We start from the raw sequence: 26,882 nt of genomic DNA on the forward strand, positions 1-26,882 counted from the left end.
CAGTCATTTTTCAATTATATGTTATTCTTCATGACTCTACTTGGGATTTTCTTGGCAGAGATACTGGAGTGGTTTGCCATTTCCTTCTCCAACCCATTTTACATTTGAGGAAACTGAGGCAAACAGGATTATGTGATGTGTCTCAGCCCAGAGAGCTAATAAATATATAAGGAAAATTAGTCTTCCTGACCCCAGGCCCAGCACTTCATTCACTGAGACACTTAGTTGCTCTCATCTATGTTAATAAACAATGATAATAGCTCATGTTTATATAGTGCTTTAAGGGAACAAAAGTTTTGTGCACGTTGCCTTACTTGATTAATAATAACTAGCATTCATATAGGACTTACTATATCACTGTGCTAAGTACTTTACAATTATTTTTTGATTTTCACCATCACTCTGTGTTATAGATATTATTATCCCCATTTTATAGATGAAGAAACTGAAGCAAACAGAGGTTTAATTGCTCAGGATCACACAACTAGTCTGAGGGGATGAATTTGATTCTCATAAAAACCCTGCCAGAGAGGTGCCATTATTATCCCCATTTTCAGATGAGGAAATTGAGCTTTAGAGAATTTAAATGACTACCAGTCACATAGCTGAGAATCATGGGATGATAACTTTAGATTTAGATGGGATATGAAAAGTTTTCTTATATGTCCTATTTCTTTTGCAGATGAAGAAACCAATACCTAGAAAAGATAAAAGACTTTAGCCAACTTTAGCATCAATAGTGGGATTTGAACTGATCCTCTTACTCTAGGGTCAATATAACAGACCACACTGTCTCTTTATAAGTGTTGAGGAAGTAGCCCTGCACTCTATGTAACAAATACCTGGTCAGTTATAGACAAAGCCTATTGGAACTTAGAGATTGGAGCACAAGAAGAGTCATTCAAATGGCTTCCCTTCTCCTTAATGAGCAGCTGTTCTCTGCCTTGAAATGACTTTACCATTAGTTTGCTGTAAATGAACCAGGCATAAGCTGGAAAGGAAAATGCAGTCTATTCCTACACTAAGCCCTCAAAGTTTTAAAAATCCACCTTCTCATGGCTCTGAGATGAAAAGGTCAGAACTTTTCAAGTTTACCAAACCCTGTTGGAGTCCACACTGCTGTTTCCCTTTGGGAACAACAGGCTCAGGTGTAGTTAGAAGCAGGGCAGGTGGCACATCACCTGCCCCTGGATCCAGTGGAGATACCCTTGGATTCCACAACAGGGAACTAACTGCAGAGGTGCTGCCTTTTATAGTTAACAACTGGCAGGAGTTGTTGTTAGCAGAGTGCAGGGTACTTAAAGGAAATTGGCTCAGTGGGAGAAGACACCTTGCTAAGGAAAGGTCATTCAGGTGTGGAAATGGCTGCAAAGCTCCTGCTTAGGGATTCCCTGGGGCCCAATTCCTCTATGTTGACTCCCATCTAAGGAAAGGAAACCACTGAAACGAGTGATTGAAAGCAACAAGTCTTGCTTGTGTAAGGAAAGAGTACTGGGTCCCTCTGTCAGTGAGTAATCCCTGTGCTGGCGGCTCGGGTAACAGTGGTATGGTATGCTGAATGCAGCTGTTGAGAGGACAAGTTAACAATGTCTCTTGACTCAACAGGGTCTGTGTAGTTCTCTTGTGGGAGCACAAAACACTTTTCTTAAAGCAGGTGTCCTTAGCTTTTTTTTTCTCTTGACCCCTTCTGGCAGTCTGGTAAAGTCTATGGACCCTTTCTCATATACTGTTTTTAATCCAGTCTAATCCAACAAACATTTATTTAGAGCCCACTATGTGCTAGGCACTGTGGTAAGTGTTTTTTTTAAAAGCATAAAATAAAATGAAACACATAAAATAAAAAAAGAAACCAATTATATCCATATATATATATATATATATATATATATATATATATATATATATATATTGATATGTGATTTAAATATATACCATAGATATTATATTAATTTATAAACAAACTGCCTATATTATATATATACAAACTCCAAAGAAATATATTCTTTTCAAAGAAAAATGCTAAATCTTTATAAATATTATAGATAGATAAATGAATCTATCACATATACAAGAATTTTTTTTTCAGTGAGGCAGAGAAGAAGGGAGGCAGAAAAATAATAAATTTTTGATAATTGCAAAGCTAAAGTTTTATTTTTAGAATTTAGGTCTCAAGTTGAGAATTCCTGATTTGAAGTAGATTTCATAGTATTTCCCACTTCCTTGTGCCCCTCCCCTCTTCAGGTGGTGAATGTAATCATCAAATTTTGTTCATTTTAAAAAGCTATTTTCTGAATTGTTAATGCTCATTTGAGCACGTTCCTTCTGCCCCCCCAAAAGCCCCCAAACAAACCCACATACTCAATAAATTCTAGTGACTCTTTATTACTTCTAAGACAAAATTATCTGATGGTGTTCAAAGTCCTTGATAACCCGTGTTTGTCCCCTTTCCCTAAGCTTTTCCTGCCTTTTTACACTTTAACTCATCTTCACATACTCTGATATTAAGTGACACAGGATACCCATGCAGTTCCTAAAACAAGACACTCTATCTCCTGACTGCTCTTTTTTTTTTAATCAGTTTTCTCTCATGCTTTTTGCCCCTGACTCTCCAGGCATCCTGCAAGTCCCAACTAAAATCCTACTGTCTACAAGAAGCCTTCCTGATAACCCTTAATTCTGGTGTCTTCCCTTTATTGATTATTTCCAACTTTTGATGAATATAGCTTCTTTGAGGAAACTTGTCTTTTCCTCATTAGATTGTGAGCTCTTGAGAACAGATTGCCTTTTGATTTTCTTTGTAATTCTGGTGCCTTTGCTCAGTGCCTAAAACATAATATATGCTTAATACATGCATATTGACTGACTAATTTCTTGCTAATGTTCATTTTGACTCTGGAATATCTAAAAATTAACGAAAATCGCAAAAGCTTATGTAATGCTTCATTGTTTTGATGTGCAATCTTTTAAAAATATCTTATTCCTTCCTCAATTACATGTAAAAACAGTTTTAACATTTTTTTAAAAAAAGTTTTAAGCTCCAAATTCTATTCTTCCCTTTCAATACCCTCTCTCCCTCCCTGAGACAGTTAACAATCTGATACAGGCTATGTGTATGCAATCATACAAAATAGTAGTAATTTTGTGCAAGAAGACTAAATCAAAAAAAGGAAGACAAAAAGGAAGAAAGAAAAAAGACAACTAGAAAGAAAGGCAGACAGAAAGAAATAAAAAGAAAGGAAGGAAGAATAAAAGAAAGAAGGAAAGAAAAAAGGAAATAAGGAAGGAAGGAAGAAACAAAGAAAGGAAGGAAGGAAGGAAGGAAGGAAGGAAGGAAGGAAGGAAGGAAGGAAGGAAGGAAGGAAGGAAGGAGGGAGGGAGGGAGGGAGGGAGGGAAGGAAGGAAGGAAGGAAGGAAGGAAGGAAGGAAGGAAGGAAGGAAGGAGGGAAGGAGGGAAGGAGGGAAGGAAGGAAGGAAGGAAGGAAGGAAGGAGGGAAGGAGGGAAGGAGGGAAGGAAGGAAGGAAGGAAGGAAGGAAGGAAGGAAGGAAGGAAGGAGGGAAGGAGGGAAGGAGGGAAGGAGGGAAGGAAGGAAGGAAGGAAGGAAGGAAGGAAGGAAGGAAGGAAGGAGGGAAGGAAGGAAGGAGGGAAGGAAGGAAGGAGGGAAGGAAGGAAGGAGGGAAGGAAGGAAGGAGGGAAGGAAGGAAGGAAGGAAGGAGGGAAGGAAGGAAGGAGGGAAGGAAGGAAGGAAGGAAGGAGGGAAGGAAGGAAGGAGGGAAGGAGGGAAGGAGGGAAGGAAGGAAGGAGGGAGGGAAGGAGGGAAGGAGGGAAGGAGGGAAGGAGGGAAGGAGGGAAGGAGGGAAGGAAGGAACATAAATAAGCTTTGGTCTATATTCAGATATCAAATCTTTGCATTTTTTATGATGAATCCCTGGATCTTGGATCATTGTATTGCTTAGAATAGTTAAGATATTTACAATTCATTATCATACAATATTATCTTTATTATGTATAGTGTTCTTCTAGTTTGGCTCATTTCACTTTGCATCAGCTCATGTAAATCTTTTGGATCTGTATTCTTATAGAGAAACTTTTTGCATCAATTCAAGGGAATTGTGAGATCACCCAGAAGAGGGGAGGTTACCTTAAGGAATCTTCAGGTAGAAGGAACTCTCAAAACTAGAAGCATACTTCATGTACATCTGTACATCTAGTCCAATCCACACCAAATCACTAATCTCTTTGACAATAAACATAAGAAGCAATCATTCTTCTTATAGATATTCACTTAGGAGGAACATATTGTCTACTAAGAGTCAGTGTGAGTCAGCTTTAAGTGAGAGGAAGTTTTTTCCCTACAAACTCAATCAACATAGATATGATTCTACAGCTTTTACCTATTGCTCCTTATTTTGTCCTGTGGGGCCAAGCAGAACTAGTCTAACTTATTCTGTCACGTCCTATGTCACTTGGACAAGTAATTTGACTTCTTAGTCTCATTATTCACATGTAAGAAGAAATGAAAAGTGAACTGGATGGCCATTAAAGTTCCTTCTAACTATATATATATATGTATATGAATCAATGATCCTATAACCACCCTTCAAATATATGGAAACAGATATCATGTTCCTCCCAAATCTCTCATTCAGGATAAGCATCTTTCCTTATATGACATTATCTTAAAGACTTCACCAAACTTGTTGCATTGCTCTTCATGTTTACCAGTTTATAAGATCCTGCTTAAAATATGGTACCAATATAACATCGCAGATATGTTCTAACCAGGTCAGAGGACAGAGGGATAACACCTCCTATTCCTGGATACTATGCCTCTCAATACAGCTCTAGATTGCTTTGACATTTATGGCTGTTATATTACACTGTTGAGTCATATCAATCTTGTAGTCCAGTAAAATCCTCAGATATATTTAAAGATGACCTGCTGTCTTGTACTTGTGAAGTTGGCATCTTGCCTCTAGACAGGGATGATGTCTATCTATAGGTAGTCCCCCTCTCAAAAATAGCCATACATTTGTTTCGCAACTAGAATCTTCCTCCCCTATGTGACTATATTTGATAGCTTCTTACCAAGTGTCCATTTCTTATTTTAGTCTCATGTTATTGAACCCTAACAAGTGTTTCTTTCCATGCACATTATCTCTGTTCCTCTGTTCTCTGCCCTTTTCTCCACTCAGAAGTGACGCTTTAGAGAAAATTTCCACTCTTTTCAAAATAAACTTCTTAATTAATATTCTTTAGCTAAACTTTTAAATTACTATTCTTTAGCTATTCCCTCTAGACTACTAGGTTGTACATTAAGCAGCCCATTTGACCTTTTACATGATCCATAGAACTTCTCCTACCAGTTACATTTTCTGGGTCTAATCTCATCTCAGTCTCTCTCCTTATTTCTCTCACATTGTGTTGTTGATGTAAAGTTATTATTAGCAATAAATTACAAATAAATGCATGAGCAAGCATCTATTTTTTAAGCAGCTATAATATGAGGTAGCTAAGTGACACTGGACTTGGAATCATAAAGTCTTATCTTCATGAGTTCAAATCCTATCTAAACACATACTAGTTATGTGATTCTGGATAAAGCACTTAATCCTGTTTGCCTCCATTTCCTCATCTGTAAAATGAGTTGGAGAAAGAAATGCCAAACAACTTCAGTATCTTTGCCAAGTCAAGTCCCCTAAGGAGGTCATGAAGAGTTAGAAATGACTGAAACAACTAGACAACAATAAATGTACACTGTGCCAGGCATTATGCTGGGTGTTTAGGAATATAAATTTTTGCCACAAGGAACTTTTTGGAGGAAATAGAATGTAGGATCATGGGATCATAAATTTGGAATTAAAATGGAATCTAGATGTCACCTAATCCAGCTCCTTTTTATAGTTGAAGAAATTAAGACCTAGAGAGATTAAGTGATTTGTCTAAGGTCACACAGATTTGTTAACTAACTAGCAAAACCAAGAATCTAACTAGGATCTTTAACTCCCAACCAATGCTCTTTCAGAAAGGATATCATAGTGATTATAGGTATAGCCATAGGACAGTCAATCATTATCCCTTTCTAATGGAAATGGTTGCATTGGTTTTATTATTATTCTCAAAGCAAGAGCAAGAACAAGGGGTGGAAGGCTTAGTACAATGCCTATTTATGATGACCATGGTACCCAGAATGAGTAGACACGGCTTCTGTGATTTTGTGGTGGATGACTAGATAGAATGTAAAGCATGGTCATGGGCCAGCTATATAAGGTAGATAGATGAATTTTCTTTCATTTAACAGACATGATAATTTAGTCTCAAAGTAGTGGAATAATTCCTTCAGGTTGAATGGGTGATAGAGGACTTGGTTTCTGAAGCTGGAGTTTTCTGTTGGTATTGAGAAAGGATTGTAGTAGCAGGACATATGGCAAGATATTTGTCCTAATTAGGCTGTCATTCCCTTATAGATAGCTGTAAGAGAAAAAAAAGTCTCAAAAATGGCTCTAGATAGCAGAATGGAAAGGCACTGGATTGAAACTAGAAAAATTAGAATTTCTGCTTTGAAAGAGCTCAAATTGCAATTTGGGAAGACAACACAAATAGAATAGTTAAGTTGCATGAAAAATGTAAAAGTCCAGAGTTCTTTAGGGTTTATTAGTGGGCAAATAGCAAGGCTAACGGGGTTGTTAAAGTTCTAGTGGGATCTCAGGGAGCAAGAGAAGGGTTGGACTTCTGGGAAAAGTTCCATAAGTCAGGGGCTCTGCCCTCTGGTGCCTTGTGATGATCTCTGATTGGGCAGAGTTCAGACTTTAATAATAATTGAATAATAACCTTTCTTTCAGTTTAACTGTTAGCTTTATGGTAAATTCCACACCCCTTCAGTTTTAAGTCTAAAAATCTGCAATTTTTTTAGTGGCATTTATCTTACAGGCAATCGAGGACTTCTCTTTGAAGCTGGAAATGTTCAGGAAGGCCTAGATCTCACCAATACCACACCTGGCTACAGATGGCAGATTGTTCCCAATGCTAGCTCTCCATTTGGATTCTGGTCAGAGGAAGGGCAGCATTACAGGTATGTGATAGATTTTGGGAAAAGGTGGAGAAGCCATGACATTATAAGAAGATTTGCACTGAGAAAACAGAATATATGTCCTTTTGAGGGGAGAATAAGTAAGATTTTAAAATAATTATTTTGTTTTAAAAGCTATTTACTTACTAGAAAGAATACCACTTAGACTTGGGTATACCAATTGGTCATTAGTGTGGGCTGTGCAGCCCAGCACATCCTGGACTAAGACATAATTATTAAATTTTCAGTGTGAGCATTTACACTTTGGAAATCAGCAAATTCCACAAATCAGAACTTGATATATATTTTTGATTATCTTGATTTAAAGTGGAGAAATTAACAATAATGCAGGTTAAACTAAAAAGTATGGTACCATACATTTGTCCCATTCTGGAGGACCTGGTTATATATTTACCAGAACATCATAACATTAACTAATTGAATAGCAGTAAAATTAGTAAAAATAGCTTCTTAGTCTATATGCTGCCAACCTTTTTGTGAATGAGGATCTTTTGATGTCAAATTTCATGGACTAATTCAATAATGTAATTAAATTGTTAGTATCTGTCCTTGAGAGGTAGCATGATGCTGTGGATAGAACACTGGACCTGGACTCAAATCTCATCTTAATGTCTAATTGTGTGACTCTGGCAAATTTCTTAATCTGGCCTCTATAAACTTGTTTGGTTAATTAAAATATATAATTGATATCTATATTTCAGTATAATTGTTTTCCTTTGTGATTTTTTATATTTATTTTATTCATTTAAAATATTGTCCTGAAGGGGTCTGTGGATGTCATCAGACTAAGGCTTCTCCAGAGAGGACCATGACATGAAAAAAAAGATTAAAAATCTCAGACATAACCTCTCTGTGTCCCCCATAACCAAATCTGGGCTTCTCCCTTTGCTGTGATACAGTAGTAGTGTTCATTCCTACACCTGTTATCCCCAAATGTTTTAATTCAGTGTGGCATGTGAAATCTGAGTGGTGGGTGGTCAGTGGCTGGGAGAACAATGAAACCATTTAGCAATTAACAATTTTCAAATTCAACATTTAAATAAGTGAATACTATAGGGAGGCTGTGCAACAGAGGAAATACCAATAGGTCTAGAGTTAGAGAATTTGAATTCAAACGCCAAGCCATTTAACCTCCTTGGGCCTTGGTTTCCTAATCTGTAAAATGTGGAAGAGGCATACATGGTTTCTGAGATTATTGGTTAAAAAAAAAGTTAAATTACATGATAAGTGTTGGAATTACAAATACAGTAAGCCCTTCCCTCAAGGATATTATATTCTATTTGGGGGAGAGGTCCAAAATTATATGAAGAAATAAGTACAAAGCAATTTGAGGACAACGAGAATCCTAAAAACTGAGTAACTCAAGAAATCAATGAATAAGCTTTTTATTAAGCATCAGTCTAGGTTAAGGGATGCAAAGAAAGACAAAAACCAGCATCCTGTCTTAAGGAGCTCACAATTCCTTCCCTCAAAGAATTTGCATTCAAATGGAAGAAATTATATCTGTTTCTATTTCTATACTTATACACATATATGTATATGTATATACATTTGTATGTATGTATGTATACACACATATGTATACACATACACACATTGTAAATAAATAATAAATGCAAGATAAATACAAAATAGATGGAAAGTAACTTTAGAGGGAATGATACTAGCTTCTGGGAAAATCTTTTTTTTTTTCTTGATTTCTCTTGAGCTGGTTTTGTTTTTGTTTTTGTTTTTGTTTTTTTAGTAATTTGAGATTATTAAGGCTAATTGTTTGGAATAGAGAGTATTCCAGACATAAGGCACAGCCAATGCCAAGACATGAAGATAGCAAATGGAGATGGAGTCTGAAGTATGAGAAAATGCAAGTAAATCAGCATGGCTGGATCATAGAATAAATGGAGGGCAGTAATGTAGGAATAATGAGAAGATAGGAAGGAGCTAGCTTGTAAAGAAATTATTCTGGGAATGCTTTATAAAGAAGGTAGCACTCTAGCTTGTAAGGAAGGTTAAAATGATGAGAAGTAGAGATGGGAAATGAATGTATTCCATTCACAATTTTGGGGGGATGAGATAGGTAGATTGGGGTAGAGTGTTATGCAGTTTGTGTGAGTGCATATGTTTTTCACAAAGGTACATAGATTTGGAACAGGAAGACTCTTATTTACAGTCAATTCCAATCTTCAATCATTCTGTTTCTCTGTCTCCATCTCTGTCTCTGTCTGTCTCAATCTCTCTGTCTCTCACTATTTCTGTCACTGTTTCTGTCTTTTTGTCTCTGTGTCTGTCTGCTGTTTGTTTTCTTCTCTACTGCTCCCCTCTGAATCTTTCTGTATCTCTATCTCTGTCTGAATCTTTCTATCTCTGTTTCTTCTGTCTCTGTCTCTATTTCTGTCTCTCTCTCTCTCTTTTTTTTTAATCTTCCTCCCTTCTCTCCAATATAAGGGAAGAAAAGACCAAGAATGGATTCTTAGGTACCTTTGGGGGAAAGGATTAAAATTTCCTGGATCTTTCCCTGAGCAAGGTTCTGATTTGAGGGGAGCAATGAGAGTCAGGAATGGATGGCAGAAGGTGCCAGCTATAGGGAAGTAGTTATAGGGAAGAAACTAAAGCTCCAGGTGAAGGGAGAGCCCAGCTTTTCTTGAGGCAACAAATCTTCATTATATAAAACATAAATTTAGACACTGTCATACATACATAATCAAGCTTCATATGCCTGGCACCAAGTGTCTCACTCTCAAGCACTACAAAAGAAGGGAACAGGATAGAATACCTGACTTGGAGTCAGTAGGTTTGGAGCTCAATTCCCACCTCAGACACTTACTAGTTATATCATTCTGGAATAATCTTTTAATTTCTATATGCCTCACTTTCCTCATCTATAAAATGAGAAAATTAGACCCAATGTCCTCTAAGACTTTCTTCCATTTAAACAAGTTATTGTTAGGTTCGGCCTGTGGTCTAGTGAGATATTTCTAAGTAGCCACATGCTACACTCTGCTCTTGTAACATATGAATGTCTTATGATTATGCCCTCAGAGAAAGAAAACCGTCTAGCTATAGGGTGAGTAGCTGAGATTTCAATCCTTTGCTGGCAAAAGTCACTCTTTCTTGTGTAGCTCTCAGAACTGTTATTATATATCCCTGAGCACAGGAATACAATGAAATGTCAAGGCAGAGTCAACCATAGGTGTTTGTGGAAAAGCAGATTAGATCAATCAGATATGGTCTTAAAAAATTGAAAAAACACCCTTATGAACAGGTGCCCTTCTCATTTAGCTAATAGAAGATAGAAGAAAAGGATAAGGACCATCAGTTCCTCTATTTCTGTTTTTTAATACAGTTACTACAGTCACCTTTGGGAATAATCCTGATGAAAAGTCTTCTCCCTTTAGCTTTCTTTTCTTGTACTCTCTGTAAGCATAAGTTTGAGGAGAGGGTCTGATCATGTTTCCACAAATGCTCCCCTGATCTTATTCTTAGTATGTGAGTGTGTGAAGGATGAAGAGTGGGGGATGGTATGTAGGAGAAACCCCATCATCTTCTTCCTTTTCCTGTATCTCTTTCTTTTTTTGTCACTGGGGATGAACAAAATAGTCAGGTCCAGACTATTCTTAGCCCATCTATAGGAGGGAATCACATTACAGTGCTATCCAAAATGCTCAAATTGGACTCATTTGTACCTGGCATGAGCAACTAGTGAAAGTGAATGGATGTCACTGGTTGGGGAATGGTTGACTGTTGTACATGAACGTAATGGAATATTATTCTTGTCTAGTTCTATGTCTATTAATTTAGGGAACTCTCTCTGCCAAAGTCTATCAGCAACTGTTCTGTTATTTATAGAAAATGAATTGCCTGGGATCACATAGCTTTAGTATGTGTTAAAGGGAAGGCATGGTGGTAAGTTAGAGAGAATTATAGGCCCTTAGTTTGAATGCCATTGCTGAAGATTACCACCCATATAATTTGGGGCAAGTAATGGAACTTCCTTGGTCTATGGATTTCTTTTCCATTAACTCAGGGAGATTAGACTAGATGACTTTTAAATTCTAGATCTAAGCTTCTATGAATTCAGTTCGTCCTGACCCTAAGGTTCCCTCTCTACATAGCCTATTAGTAGATCATTGTGCTATAAGAAATGATGAACATGAAAAATTCAGATAAATGTGGGATAATTTATGTGAACTGGTGCAGATTAAATTAAGAAGAATAGTATATAACCACAACAATGTAAATGAAAAAAAAATCACTAAAAAGAAGTAGAATACTAAGCCATTAAAACACCAAAAATAGTTTTTCAATTAGATAAAGATGCATACTTCCCTCCTCTTAGCAGAGAGGAAGGGCAGTACTAGGGCAGAATGTAATATTCTGCCCTCAGATGAGATCACTGGTTTGGTTACATTTTTTGCTGAACTTTTTTCTTTTTTATGACCCCCCCTAAGCTATCCACTTTTCTTAACTTTTCTATTTTTATTGAGGATATCATAACAGTGGTGTCGGAAACTAGATGGCACAGTGGGTAGATTGTTGGGTCTGAAATCAGGAAAATCTGAGATCAGTTCAGCTTCAACTATTTGCTAGTGGTGCGAGCCTGAGGAATTTACTTAACTTCTGTTTGCCTCAGTTTCCTCAACTGTAGATTGGATATAAGGGAAAGCTAGGTGGCATAATAGATAGAGTGCTAAGTCTGGAATGAAGTAGACCCATCTTCCTAAATTCAAATCTGTCCTTATATTCTTAGTAGCTGAGAAAGTCACAACCTTGTTTAGTTCAGTTTCTTCATCTATAAAATGAATTGGAGAAGGAAATGGCAAACTACCCCAGTATCTCTGCCAAGAAAAATCCAAATTAGGTCATGAAGTTGAACAAGACTGAATACAAACAACAAAAATGGAAATAATAAGGGTTACTAATCCCAAGGCTGTTGTGCAGATCAAATGAGAAAATAATTGTAAAGCACAGTGACCGACATATAGTAAGTTTAATAAATGTTTGTTATCATGCACTTAGTACCCCAGGCTTACAACATAGGTATTATCCTTAAATCATTATTTTCTTCACTGTTTACAGCTAATCTGTTGCCAAGGATTGTTGATTTTACCTTTCTAATATCTCTTAAATATGCCCACCTTCTCTCCTCTGATACTATCACAGTCTTCATCACTTTACCTTTGGACTGTTGTGAAAGCCTGCTTGTTGTTCTCCCTGCCCCAAATCTCTCCCTACTCCAATCCATCTTTCATTATTTAGCTGTCAAAAATACAGGTTTTATCATGTCCTTTCTGGTGACCTTCCCACCTCCCTCTCCACTTAATCTGCTTCACTGGCTCTCTATAACCTTCAGGATTGAAGAAAAAATGTTCTTTTTAGCATTCAAAGCCCTTCATAACTTGTCCTCCACTTTCCAGTTTTCTTACACCTTATATTGCTTTCCTTCCTCCCCTCCTCCCTCTTCCCCATGAACTCTGCACACTCTATATCCTGACTAGGAACATTTCCACTGGCTGATTCCTATGTCTGGAAGGCTTTCTCTCCTCACCTCATCTGCCTCCTGGCTTCTCTAGTTTCCTTCTAGTTCCAGCAAAAGTCCCACCTTCTACAGGAAGTTTTTCTTGATCCCCCTTAATTCTAATACATACCCTCCCTCTATTGATTATTTGCAACTTTTCCTGGTTATAGTTTGTTTTGTACATAGTAATATATTTGTTTTCCCCATTAGACAGTGAGATTTTGAGGACAGGGACTTTTTTTGTTTGTTTTTGTTTGTTTGTTTGTTCATTTTTTGCCTTTCATTGTATCCTCAGTGCTTAGCTCAGTGCCTAGCATACTTAATATTAATTAACTGATTATAAGAGAAGATTCACTTTTAGGACAGTGAGTGGCATGTATCATTGTGATATAAAAATAAAGGGCAGAAACATAACTTTCTTTTCTCTTCCTTCCCTCCTTCCCTTTCTCCCTCTTTCTCCTTCTCTTCCTCCCTCTATCCCTCCCTCTATCCCTCTCTCTTTCCCTCCCTTTATCCTTCTTTCTCTACTTTTCTCCCTCCCTCTTTCCTTCCCTCTCTTCTTCTCTCCCTTTCTCCCTCCCTCCTTCTTTCTCTCTCTCTCTCTCTCTCTCTCTCTCTCTCTCTCTCTCTCTCTCTCTCTCTCTCTCTCTCTCTCTCTCTCTCTCCTTCCTTCCTTCCTTCCTTCCTTCCTTCCTTCCTTCCTTCCTTCCTTCCTTCCTTCCTTCCTTCCTTCCTATCTTCCTTCCTTCCTTCCTTCCTTCCTCCCTTCCTTCCTTCCTATCTTCCTTCCTTCCTATCTTCCTTCCTTCCTATCTTCCTTCCTTCCTTCCTTCCTTCCTTCCTTCCTTCCTTCCTTCCTTCCTTCCTTCCTTCCTTCCTTCCTATCTTCCTTCCTTCCTTCCTTCCTTCCTCCCTTCCTTCTTTCCTATCTTCCTTCCTTCCTATCTTCCTTCCTATCTTCCTTCCTTCCTATCTTCCTTCCTTCCTTCCTTCCTTCCTTCCTTCCTTCCTATCTTCCTTCCTTCCTATCTTCCTTCCTTCCTTCCTTCCTTCTTCCTTCCTTCCTTCCTTCCTTCCTTCCTTCCTTCCTTCCTTCCTTCCTTCCTTCCTTCCTTCCTTCCTTCCTTCCTTCCTTCCTTCCTTCCTTCCTTCCTTCCTTCCTTCCTTCCTTCCTTCCTTCCTTCCTTCCTGAAAGTTCTCCAGACCAGTCATGGAGACTTTGAGCCTAGTCCATTTTTACATTTAAAGAGAATCCCAGTCAGAGGAGTCAGGAACCAAGTTTTTCTTCCTTATCATCATCAAGTCAAATAAGCAAAAAGAGACATTGTAAAATTATTTAGGATTTGTTTTTTCCCCCATGACTAGTGTTTCCTCTACTTTCCAGGGCTCGGCTCAGTGGATTCTTTGTTGCCCCAGAGACAAATAACTATACTTTTTGGATCCAGGCAGATAGCCCAGCCTCTTTGTACTTCAGTCAATCAGAAGATCCAGAGACTAAGGTATCCTTCTATTCATATTCTTTCTTCCCATCTCTATTAACCCATCACTATCCCTCAAAAAAAGGCCACAGAACCTTCATGAACTTCTGATGGCAGGATAGCTAGGTACAACCTGATATTGGTTAAGAAAGAAAATCTTGGCAGCTCTCCCCTTGCCACACCCCTTGTTCCCTGAGAACATCAGAAGCCCTCTTTGGGAAATGGTATCACCCAGAATAGAGGGATTATCTTCAATAGAGGTACAAACAGAAATTCACTGTCATTGACAAAAGGTGTTTTCAATTTTGTTTCTGCTTTTAATTTAACATTTTAATTTTCTCCTATGGAGAACCAGTCTTTAAACCAGAATGATAGTCAGGGGCCTGCGTTTGAATCTTAGTTCTGCCACTTTGTGATCTGATCTTGTCTGATCTTTGGCAGTTGACTTATCTCTTTGAGTCTCAGTTTGCTCATTTGTAAAATGAGAGGATTGGGCTAGATGACCTTTAAGGTCCCCTCTAGATATAAAGCTATGGTGTTTTATCTCTTCTAAGCCTTTGAAAGTCTCAGTCTAAAATTTTTTGCTGGTTGGTTAGAGTGCCCTCATGTGTTTCTACCATGTAATATAAGCATCTATATAATTCACAATGATATTTTTTCTCTAATCCTGATTTCATTACTTGAGTGAAATTCTAAAGAACATACAGCTGTAGAACTATTCTGGGTCACCCAAACTACCAATACTTGAATTCTTCATTTGGCAGATCTAGTATAAACTCAGTTTTGCTTTTAGCTATGCTTGCAATCAAGGAAAGCAATCACAGAATCACAGAATAGTTGGAACCTTAGAGGCTATCTAATATAATCCATCCATACAAAAATCCCCTCAATGACATGCCCAGAAAATGTTCATTTGAGCTTTCCTTGAAGTTTGAGAGTGATGAGCAACTCACTATATGGTCAGATGATGCTAGACTTGTATTCCTGAAGAACTGGATTCAAATCCTATCTCAGATCCTGTGTGACCTTAGACACATTCCTTGATCTTGTTGACTTCAGTTTCCACACCTGTAAATTGAGAGTGAGATTCAGGGACTTCTATGGTCTCATTTAACTCTAGAGCCATATTTTCTATATGTAGTTACTTTTGCTTTTGGATAGTTCTAATTGGAAGGAAAGTTTTTTTTACCTAATTCTATCTCCTGGCAACTTTGTACTTTGCCCATTTCTATCAAAAACTTGGAAAACGTTCAGGACCACAGAGCAGAGATGAGAATGATTGAGCTTTTTTATAGCAAGGTACTGACTAGTATGTTATGGTCTAAGAGATCCCAGGCTTTACCCATTTTACAGGAAATTGAGTCTTGTCTTAGATAGATGAAGAACCAGAAACTCACCCTGGACACATTGGGAGACTGAGGCCCCAATAAGCTAAGGAACTTGTCTAACATCACATAGGATTAAATTTGGAGACAGAAGATATTTGAGAGTTCTTCTATCCCAATGTTAAAGATGGGAAAACAGATGGTAAAAAGAGCCCCAAAAGACTAAGGGACTTGTCCAAAGTGACACAGGTGGTAAAGGGAAGACCTAGAATATGAATTGAGCTCCCATGACTCTAAACTCCCAATTGAATATTCTTTATGCATTGTGATAGTCATTCTCTAATGCCTCTTTATGGTTTTCTTGGCATTCTAATGAAGATAAAAAAGAGTAGCAGAGAGATATGGAGATAACAGCTGATTATACTTTCCTAGGGATGCCTTTGTCAAGTCTTTTATGAATGAATAACCCGATTTTCTTGTCATTTTAAGGACAGGACGATTCTTTAAGAGCTATCTAGCCACTTCCTTATTGGGATAAGAGGATAAACCTGAGAACTCAAGAGTTTTTATCTTGGGATATTTATTTGGATACAGGTGAAAGTAGCTTTCATTCAGGATGGCATAGCTAACTGGTTTGATTCCTGGGAGATGAATGGGCATTTGGAGACCTGGCAACAGAAGTCCCCAAAATTGGAATTGTTGGGTGGAACAAAGTACTACCTGGAAGCTGAACACTACGGCATAACTCCTAGTAGTGGGATGAGCATTGGGGTCCAGATTCACAACACTTGGCTGAATCCTGATGTGATCAATACTTACCATCCGGAGAAGCTCCAGATCCGAGCCAGTGCTCAGAGGCTCCCAGAGATACAGGTGAATTTTACCTTTGGTATGCACTGAGGCTTAAGCCAAAGCAGGAACTTAGCTCTAAAAGTGAGGTAGCCATGGCCTTGTGGAGATGACACGGCACTGGGAGTCCCACTGCTAGTGCAGATTAGCTGTCTGACTTTGAGTAAGTCATCTCCTCATCTTAAACTTCAATTTCCTGATTATATAAAAGGAGAGTACCTACTCCATATTCCTTATAGGGCTGTTATAAAGACAAATGGGATGGTAATTTTGAAAATATCCTGCAAAAATATTATTTCTCTATGAGGTACAAGTCTGTAATTCCAGCTACAAGGGAAAGCTGAGGCTGGCAGATCTCCTGCATTCACTTATTCTGAATTGCAATGATCTGTGTTGATCATGTGTTTGCACTAAGCTTGGTATCAGTCTAATATGCCTTAGAAAATATTGAGGATTGAAAGAGGGGACACCAGGTTACCTAAGAAGAGGCAAACTGGCGGATCAATAGTGGAATTGACACTTGAATAGCCTCTAAAATTCTATTATGAGTAAGATGTGGAAATCCATGTGGAGAGAGAGAGAGAGAGAGAGAGAGAGAGAGAGAGAGAGAGAGAGAGAGAGAGAGAGAGAGAGAGAGAGAGAGATGAGAGAGAGAGCAAACAAGAGAGTAAGAGAGAGAACAAAGGAGAGAAACTGAGAGAGAATGAGAAAGATTAGAAAGAAGGAGAAAAAAAGGGAAGGGAAGAGAGAAAGGAAGGGGAAAAGAGGAAAAAAGAAAAGGAAAAATGAAGGAAGGAAGGAAGAAAAAAAAAGTATTATTTGTAGGGCCATTGTACTGTTTTGCTTGGCTTTTCTTGGTTTTAAGACTAAATTCCTGGTAAATTTTCATTGCCTTCACTGAGTAAAGGAAGAGGTCTGAAACCCATCACTCATCAGGCTCCCTGATCTGTAGCTGTTGCTTTCTGACGAGGACCCAGCTTCTATGTCCCTTAGTCATTTTAGTTTGTCCTCATCTTATAAAAAGCAAAGGACTCTTATTCCAGAGGAAAGGAGTCAGTATATAAATTATTTATCTTAAAGGACCATAAGAGCCTAGATTTAGACCTGGGACATCAAAAGTAATCTAATAAAATAGCTCATGTTTTTCTGATGAAAAAAAAATGGCACCCAGGCAAATGAAATAATTTGCTGAAAGTCACATAGGCAGTCAGCATCAAAGGTGAGATTTAAATATTCAGACAATGATAAGACTTGAGAATGGGGTATGAGGTAGTTTAAAAGAAATGAAACCAGCTCTGGAGTCAGGGTATTCCATTTCAAATCTGAGTTCAGTTACCACTGTATGAGTTTGGGCATGTTACTCAATCCTTTTTTGATTTGTTTTCTCATCTGTTAATGAAAAAAATTGGACTTGATTTACTCTAAGGTAATGTCTGGCCCTAAAACTATGATTTGGTGTTCAACAAAGGAGATTGAATAATAACATTTATTTAGCAAGGTTTAAAGAAGTCTTTGAATAATATCATTTGAACTTCTCAAGATAAATAGACATATAGAATATAAAGATAGACTCATATTTATGGCAAGAACAGCATTTACTAAATGGATAAAAGCCAAACTTCCCTCTTTTTGTTGTTGCTCAGTTCTTTCAATTGTGTCTGACTCTTCATGATCCCCTTTACATTTTGTTTGGCAAAGACACTAAAGTTATTTGTCACCCAGATTTCTTCTCCAGCTCATTTTATAAGTGAAGAAACTGTTAAGTTTACAAAGTTACAAACAGGGTTAAGTGACTTAGCTAGTATCTGAAGCCAGATTTGAACTCATCTAGATGAATCTTCCTGATCTCAGGTCAGGATATATACTGTACTACCTCTCTGCTAAAAACTACTATTTAGTTTCTAAATTATGGATGAATTTTAAATGCTGAAATTCAATTAAATTCAATAAATGTTTATTGAATGTTTATAATGGGCTGGGAAATGGACTAGGCAATAGAGAAAATAAAAAAACAGTATTCAGAAAAGGAAATTATAAAGGTGAAAATTGTCTTAATTAATTAGTATGAATTATTTCTTCTTGGCCTTCTTAAATTTTCAGATGCTAAAAGTGAGTGGCACAGGAAAATTTTGTCTCACCTGGGATGGTATCTCCAGCCTTCCAGTGACTGTAAATGCGACTGCTGCCCAGGTATGAGCCTATTCTTCCTTCCTGACACTGGAACCTTCCTTAATTACACACATAGATTTTTCCACTGATTTTTCTTTATATAGTAATCATTCTAAGTGTTTTTTTTTCCCCAACAGATCCAAAGAGTGATAGAGGAACTGCTCACAATAAAATGCAAACTGGAACCACTTTCAGCTCAAATACTTCTCCGGTTTGGATTTGAACAAGGTGCTCTTTTGACTTTGGGGAATTATGAACCATTTCCTCTTCAATTCATTCTTCCTAGATCAGTGTGTAAAAAGGAAAGAGTTATAAAAGGAAACAATTATAATTATCAGATTGTGTGGATTCTGGGGTTGTGTTTTTAAACAAGTAAGAAAGTTGTTTTTAAACTTTGCATTTAGAAATGATAGCTAAATCATCAGCCTGACCCTTTCACTGTAATTGTCTAGATTTATACCCACAACTTGCATTCAAATTGTTGGACTAGGTCCCTACAGCATGGCTGTCCCAGAGAGTTCTAAGCATTACTATAAAGGACTGGAGTTTCCTTCTCATTTTTAATCAGCTGCTTGAACTTGGCTTTTAGAAAAATGATTTGATGAAAAAAATGTAGCTACAATAATTATCACAAAACAATGTCCTTTAAATCAGAGGCACACTCTTCCTTTGAACACAGTCTCTGGGAGAATAAGTTCAAGATTAAAATATAAATGTAGGGGTAGTTAGGTAGTGCAGTGGATAGAACACCAGCCCTGAAGTCAGGAGGACCTGAGTTCAAGTATGACCTCAGACACTTAACACTTCCTAGCTGTGTGACCCTGGGCAAGTCACTTAACCCCAGCCTCAGGGGAAAAAAAAATCTATTTTTAAATAATGAATCACACATGTAGAGAGCACCCAGACCCCAAAAAGTACCTCTAAACTCTTTCCCCCTGAGAATCTTTTTGTCCCTTTTGTGGAGATTTCATGCAATTTATCTGTAAGTGTAATTCTCTTTTGGATATCAACAATCAGGCATAAAATACTTATCACTATCATGAAGGGGTCATAGACTCTGAAGCTATAACACTGTCAGATGACTTTCCCAATAAAACATCCATCTTTTGGTACTTCCTTTTTCAATAGCTACTTTCTTTCTGGTATCTACAATCTAATTAATTAATTAATTAATTGTTGCTTCCGGGAGACTATCAGTGATTGATTCTGTCTCCTGCTGAATCCTCTGGTGACTTGAATAGGTCTTCTAAGCCCTCATGATTGTCTGGACATTCTCATCTCAGAATAATCATTCACCTAGGATCAGGAAATAATAAACAAGTTATATAGAATCTTAACTGCGAGCACATGGTACTTCCACCCTTTAACTTCTCCTACTTAATATTAGCAAATAATAAACATAAATCCTATTATTATCACTTTTTAGATGTGTGACCATGGGCAAATCACTTAATTATATCTTTAAAAGATACATGACTACCTTATGGCTATATAAAATCCAATTAGATAACATCCAGAGTACTCTTCAAACTTTCAAGTAAGATGTAAATATTAGCTATCATATACATATTATCTTAATATACATCCTTATAGATTACTTGAAAGTTTGCAAAGTATTATGCATATGCTATCTCAATTGAGCAATATATATATATATATATATATATATATATATATATGTGTGTGTGTGTGTGTGTGTGTGTGTGTGTGTGTGTATGTATGTGTGTGTGTGTGCTATTATATACATATTGCTGTGGTGTTATAAATTCTCATATATGAACTAACATTTTGCAGAGTAAGCGGTATATATTACTTCAATTGAACCTATTAACAACCTCAGGAAAAAAAAAGGCATTCTAGGCATTGTTTTATAGGTGAGGTTGATTTTTTGAGGGTCATATAGCTAGTAAATGTTTGAGGCTGGATTTGAACTCATTAAGATGAGCCTTCCTGATTCGAAGCCCAGTGCCTTATCTATTATGCTATCTAGCTGCCTTATCCGCTACATAAATCAAACTCAATTTTGACTTGTATATCATATCAAAATGTAATTTATTTGTATTTACTGTTTGGTTGTATATACTGTCACATGGAGTGAATTCACCATATTGATTTCACTTTTGCAGACTGTTTTAAACTTGTTTTTGTTGAATAATATGAATCTATTCCTTTGAGTATTGTACTTGAAAATATTGTATAATTTTGTCCATTTCTTTGCCACTGAATCTATCCCCAGGGCAATCTTCTTAGAAAATGTTGAACTAAGGTGTTCAACAAACTTTTATTTTTTGAGTTTATTGTGTTAGGCTTTATATATATATTTTTTCGGTGTGTCATTCAATTGTGTCCAACTTCTAGTGATCCCATTTGGAGTTTTGTTGGTCAAGATACTGTAATGGTTTGGCATTTCTTTCTCCAACTAGTTTTACAGATGAGTAACTGAGAAAAGCTGTTTTAAGTGACTTGCTCAGTGTCACAAAGTTAGCAAATGCCTGAGGCTAGATTTGAACTCAGTTAAGATGAACCTTCCTGAATTCAGGAACAATGCTCTATCTACTGCAGCCCTGTGTAAACTTTTACACCTCAGAAGCTGGCAAATGTTATACATCAGATCTTGGTTTATTGTTTTGTTGGTTATTTAAACTTGAAAGTGATGAAGAAAATGTTAATGTACAGATAAAATTTAAATGTGTTATGGGAGTATGTAACATATAATTAAATAAGTATAAGAGAGTATGAATACAAATGAGAAATTCTTAAAATATATATATAAGTAAATTTGAGCGAGAGAACATGTTTGAATTTGGAAATACATTTTATTTTTTCCTAACCTTTTCCCAACCCTTCTTTCTAGTTTTCTCTGGTGTCCTTTTTCTTTTTAAGCTTACCCATCCTTTCTTTGTACTATGACTACTATCAGGTCTACAAGATTCCAGTCCTGATGGGGACCTTAGCAGTGGGACAGAACCCTTCTGTGGGAGGTTCAGCATCCACCAGCCTCAACAAGTTGTTAGAACATCAGAAACCATGAGGATGAGATACCAACTTGGTCAATATACACATGTAAGTCAGTGCAATATCTATTTCAGGCTTCTTCTCATCTCTCCTTTTTTTAAAAAAAAATGCACTTGAAGTAATTATCAGAATAGACATTATTTCCCTGATTAGGGGTTAGGAAACTGAGGCACAAAGTAATCATTGCTAAGAATTTTTGGCAATAGTTATCTCCAGCTTATTTATTAGCATAGAGGTGTATCTTGGAATCACTGATTACCATGTTCTGAACTTGAAGTCAAAAGAAACTTTGGTTTAAATCTCTTGGACTCTTAATAACTATGCAACCATGGAAAACTTGCTCATTTCCCTGAACCTCAATTTTAACTTACAGAATGGTGAGTCCCAAACTTTTTTTTTCATTTGTCAAACTCCTTTTGATAGCCAAAACAACAAAAATGGGTTGTGAGCCCCCTGAGTAATTTTACATTGCTAACAATATTCTTTTAAATTTGTTCTTCCAGTAACAGCAATTTTGTTATTGGAGTTTAATGTAATTGCTGCACAAACACAACTTAATCATGACAGTTTCAAATTGTTGCAGAAATGAATATGCATATGCTTATCATCATGGAAGGAAATTTATTTTTAACATAATTGGGGAGCTTTTTTTTTTTTTTTACTACTTAAGGTATCATCAATGAGTTTTTAGCACAAACTTTTTGTACCATTATTGCAAACCCCTTATATATCGCACAATTGTCATAGAACTAGATCTAGAAAGGACCATATACATTATCTTGTCCAAACTCCTCCTTTGAAGATAAGGACCTAACACTGAAGCAGGTTCAGCAACTTGCCTAAAATCATCCAAGAAGTAAACTCAAATTCCTCATCTTTAAAATGGGAATAGCAGTGTTTATCTTGAAGGATTCTTGTGAGAATCAAATGAAATAGTATTAAGAGCTTTTCTGTATCTTAATGTGCTATGTAAATACCAGTTATTATTATGATAATCATAATCACCATCATAACTAGTAACCCATTGGATTATAGATTTAGAACTGGAAGAGACTTTAGGAAATTTTTTTTTTGGTTTACACTCCTCATTTTGCAGATTTGAAAGCTGAGACCCAGAAAAATTAAGCTTATAATAATACAACTTATATGTATTTTATGACATGTTACATATTATAATATAAACATATTAAAAACATTACATGTGATAAAATGTAATATACATTGTAATCATGTAAGCTATATAATAATATAAAATAAGCTACATGTAATATACAATATATTTACAGATCATGAACATGCCATGTTTATCCCTAAATATTTTAAATACTTCCTCCAAAATATGTTTGCTCATATCTCTGCATTCTCACTATTACTTCCTGAGTCTTGGTCCTTATTGCATGATATACTGATTAATACAATGACCTTTTCTACCTCCGCTCTTCTACTTCTCCTTCCTGTTAATCCATTCTAAATAGATAGACATAGATATAAATATATACAATTCAACAACCCACTCCAGTAAACATTAATTAAGTACTTACTATAGGCCAGGAAGTGTGCCAAGCAATGAGAATAAAATTAATTTTAAAAATCTAATGGGAGAGATAATACATTAAGTGTCAAAGAAGATAGAGTGCCAGGCTGGGAGTCAAGAAAAGGCATCTTTGAGTTTCAAATCCAGCTTCAGACACTTAGTAAGTATATGATTTTAGGCAAGTCACTTAGTCCTATTTGTTTTAGTTTCCTCATATGTAAAATGATCTGGACAAGGAAATGGCAAACCATTTTAGTATCTCTGTCAAGAAAATGGGCTTATGAAGAGTCAGATGTGACTAAAAGGACTGGAAAGCAATAACAATACATAAAAGGAGGTAGGGAAAAATTGGGGTGGGACATAAGGGTGTACCCAGCCAGAGAGCATCTGGCTCCCTGGAATTCAAACTAGTCAGAGCTGAGAGTCTAGTTTCCTTTTTCAATAAAGAAGCATTGGAAGGAGCTTAGTAGTCTGCCTTGTAGCCCTCCAATCTGAGGGGAGAGTTGGTTGAGGGAGGTGTGAATCAAAACTTGAGTATGCAGGAATATAGTCTGAAAACTGTTGCTACATACCAGTGAAATCATTTATTCTTCCCCTGTCTTGTTAGCTTCTGTAATACACTAGCCTTGTTATGAAAATAGCTCAAATCCAGCTTCAGACACTTACTTCAGTCACTTACTACTTTTGTGTGTTTGTGTGTGTGTGTGTGTGTGTGTGTGTGTGTGTGTGTGTGTGTGTGTGTGAGATCCTGGACGAGTCACTTAATTTTTCTCAGTTTTTACTTATATAAAACAAGGCTAAAAATAGCATTTACCTCATAAATTTGTGGTGAGGATCAAATATGATAACTTATAAAGTATTTTGTAAACTTTAAAATGTTATAAAATTGCTAGTTATTAATGCTATTATCCCTATCCCTTCCATATCTATAACATCCTAAAAATTTTATCTGTCTATCTATCTATCTATCTATCTATCTATCTATCTATCTATCTAGTATCTATCATCTTTCTCTCCCCCACAACTACCTTTTTTTTTCTATTTATCTATCTACCTATCTCTTTTTATCTATCTATGTCAAATACTAGATGCTCAGTAAATACGTTTTAAATGATCAATGCTTGAATTAATCAACAAAAGGATATTTTCTATCTATAGCTGTGTTTTGCATATAAAGGTCACTTGAATGATACCATGGTCATCTCAGTATCCTTCAAAAATAAATTTCATAAGATTGTAAAGAAGAAGATTGCTTGTGGATGGAATACAGAGCAGCTGAGGACTGAAAGGTACTTAACTTGGGAGATGATAACTGTTTGATTTCAGAGAGTTGGGGTTTGTGTTTCCCTAAGACAAAGACAACAAAACACCTAGGTTTTAATAACTCTTTATAATGTCTGATTATACTTTAGGCATTTTTGTAACCCATTAGTAGATTAGTAGAGGGTCAAAATAAGAGAAATTAATTATCATTAATAATATGTAACAAATTTAAATCTTGTGATGTAGTATTCTTCCTAGGGGATGACATCACTTCTTATATACATGGAATTAAAGACTGTTAGAGCTAGATAAGACCTGATTTATTCAAGCTCCTTCAATTTATAGATAAGGTAAATGAGTTCTAGAAGGACCCTCCTCAGGATTACATAGTGAGTTGGTGACAGAGTAAAGATGAGAACATATCCCTGTAACATAAATGATAACACTCTTTGGTGGCATTTCTATAGTATTAACTTGCTTTATTTTCTTCTAGTCTTTCTTCTATTTAAACAGCTGAGAAACTGATTTTCCTAATGCAAAAGCCTGACCATGTCATTCCTCTGCTCAAAAAACTCCAGTCGGTCTTTATTGCTTCTAGAATGAAGTAAAAATTTCTAAGATGTGTAAATTCCTTTACAATCAATCTCTGGCTTTATTTTCCAAGGTTGTTATTACACAACAATCTCTTTCATGAACTCTACTTTTTAGCCAAACCTGTCTGTTTACTGTTCCTTGAACATGAGGATTCATTTCCCATTTTCCTGACTTTGTACAGGTAGTCCCCTTAATTGGACTTAGCAGTAATAGTGGTATAGAGGGGACTCCTCAGCATACCTCATGGAAAAGTACTCTCTCCTTACTCTGATTCCTAGAATATCTTCAGTCATTTTTTTTCAGTTGTGTCCAACTCCTTGTAACCTTGCTTAAGATTTTCTTGGCATCAATACTAGACTAGTTTGTCATTTCCTTCTCCAACTCATTTTGCAGGTGAGAAAACTGAGGCAATCAGGGTTAAGTGGCTTGCTCAGGATCAAACAGCTAGTGAATATCTGAGCTCAGAGCTTAACTCAGGAAGATAAGTCATTTTAACTCCAGATCTGGCAATCCACTGCATCAAATAGCTGCCCCCCAGAATTTTTACTGGTTAACTTTTTTTTTCTTTTACTTATATGATTTGTTTTGATAGAGGAGTCACCACCGCAAAAGCTTAACTCAGCTATCATGAAATCTATCTCCAAACCTCTCAATTGTTAGTGCCTTTTTCCTTGACTCTCTGTGCATTTACCTTTTAGATATTTTACATAGGATCATAAGATAATAGAATTTAAATTTAGAATTGGATGAAAATTTTGAGGTTTGTTTTAAAGATGACAAAACCAAGTCCTGACTGAGGTACTGACTTTCTCAAGATCACATAGGTGGTAAATGAGAATCAAGATTGTGATTCCAGACTCTTTGACTCCAAATATCATTTCCCTAAACAGCACAGAAGCTTCTTGAGGGCAAGGATTATTTTGGCTTTCTCATCTCCTAGCACTTAGCACCTGTCACAATGTCCAGTAAATATATATATATATACATATATATATATATATATATATATATATATATATATATATATATATATATATATATATATGTATATGTATATATATAGTGCTTAATACATATTTGCTTGATTTATTTTTTGTAATATTCACAGAGGAGTGAGACAGCCAGGCACAGGAAAATTTAGGAGATCTAGAATCTCCAAAGTGTAATCCTCAAGAATATTTCACTTATCATAGGAGTTGGGATCTTATAATTGATTATTTATGCTCTCTTATACTATGTAGCATGAAGGCATTCACTCTTGTTTTAGGGATGAATCAGTAATAACTAGCTTAAGAGAATAATTAAATGGCATTTCATTTAAAATCCATGCCTTCTTTCTATCTATTCTAGTGTAAAAGTTCTTAACCTTTTTGGTGTCATGGATCCTTTTGACAGTCTGGTGATACCCATGGACCCCTTCATAAAACATTTTCCTTAATTCATAATAGAAAAAAGTGCCAAATTTCCAGTTATGTTAGTGAAAAGAAAAATGTGATTTTCTCTTCATCCAAGATCACAGATGTACTTTGAAATCTATTTATGTTCCCATGACAGATCCATGTACCCCAGGTTAAAAACCTTGGTAAAATAAGACATTTTTCTCCCAGTGGTAAAACATTTGGTAGGTTAACTCATGTCAGGGATCTTTTCCCCACCTAAATAATCCAGAGAACAAAAAAATTATTGCTCAAATCCCACAAACTCCAACTCAGTCTCCTCATTCCCAAAGAAATGTCCCTAAGTGACCTCTGCTACTTATCAGATGAAATCAGCTTTCACCCTGTTGTTTTTCAGCTGGAAGTTTGTTTGCAAAGACCTCTGGGAAACATGTGTGCATCACTCTGAGGGCCTCCATGACCGTCTGGACAATTCTCCTGTGCTGGTGAATCAGATTGATGTATTTCCCCAAGTACATGAGAAGAGCCAATTCTACATAGATGAAATTATTGTCACAGATAGAAACCTAACAGGTGATTATCTAATTCCCATCTCTTTCCCTGTCTGTCAAACATTTTTCTCTGCCATACTCGTTACTGGTTAACTTTTTTTTCTTTT

The 26,882-nt window shown here is 36.5% G+C and overlaps 1 protein-coding gene across 1 annotated transcript in view; it reads left to right on the top strand.

Moving 5' to 3' along the window:
- PKHD1 (PKHD1 ciliary IPT domain containing fibrocystin/polyductin) overlaps positions 1 to 26,882 on the top strand; it is a 645,163-nt gene that overhangs the window by 36,080 nt on the left and 582,201 nt on the right. The window contains 8 exon segments of the mRNA XM_074264713.1: positions 6,929 to 7,070; positions 13,985 to 14,099; positions 15,998 to 16,276; positions 18,353 to 18,442; positions 18,559 to 18,649; positions 21,342 to 21,484; positions 24,129 to 24,259; positions 26,622 to 26,797. Coding sequence (XP_074120814.1) covers positions 6,929 to 7,070; positions 13,985 to 14,099; positions 15,998 to 16,276; positions 18,353 to 18,442; positions 18,559 to 18,649; positions 21,342 to 21,484; positions 24,129 to 24,259; positions 26,622 to 26,797 — 1,167 coding nt within the window.

This window comes from Sminthopsis crassicaudata, chromosome 4 (assembly GCF_048593235.1).
Source record: "Sminthopsis crassicaudata isolate SCR6 chromosome 4, ASM4859323v1, whole genome shotgun sequence".
Classification (NCBI taxonomy): Eukaryota; Metazoa; Chordata; class Mammalia; order Dasyuromorphia; family Dasyuridae; genus Sminthopsis; species Sminthopsis crassicaudata.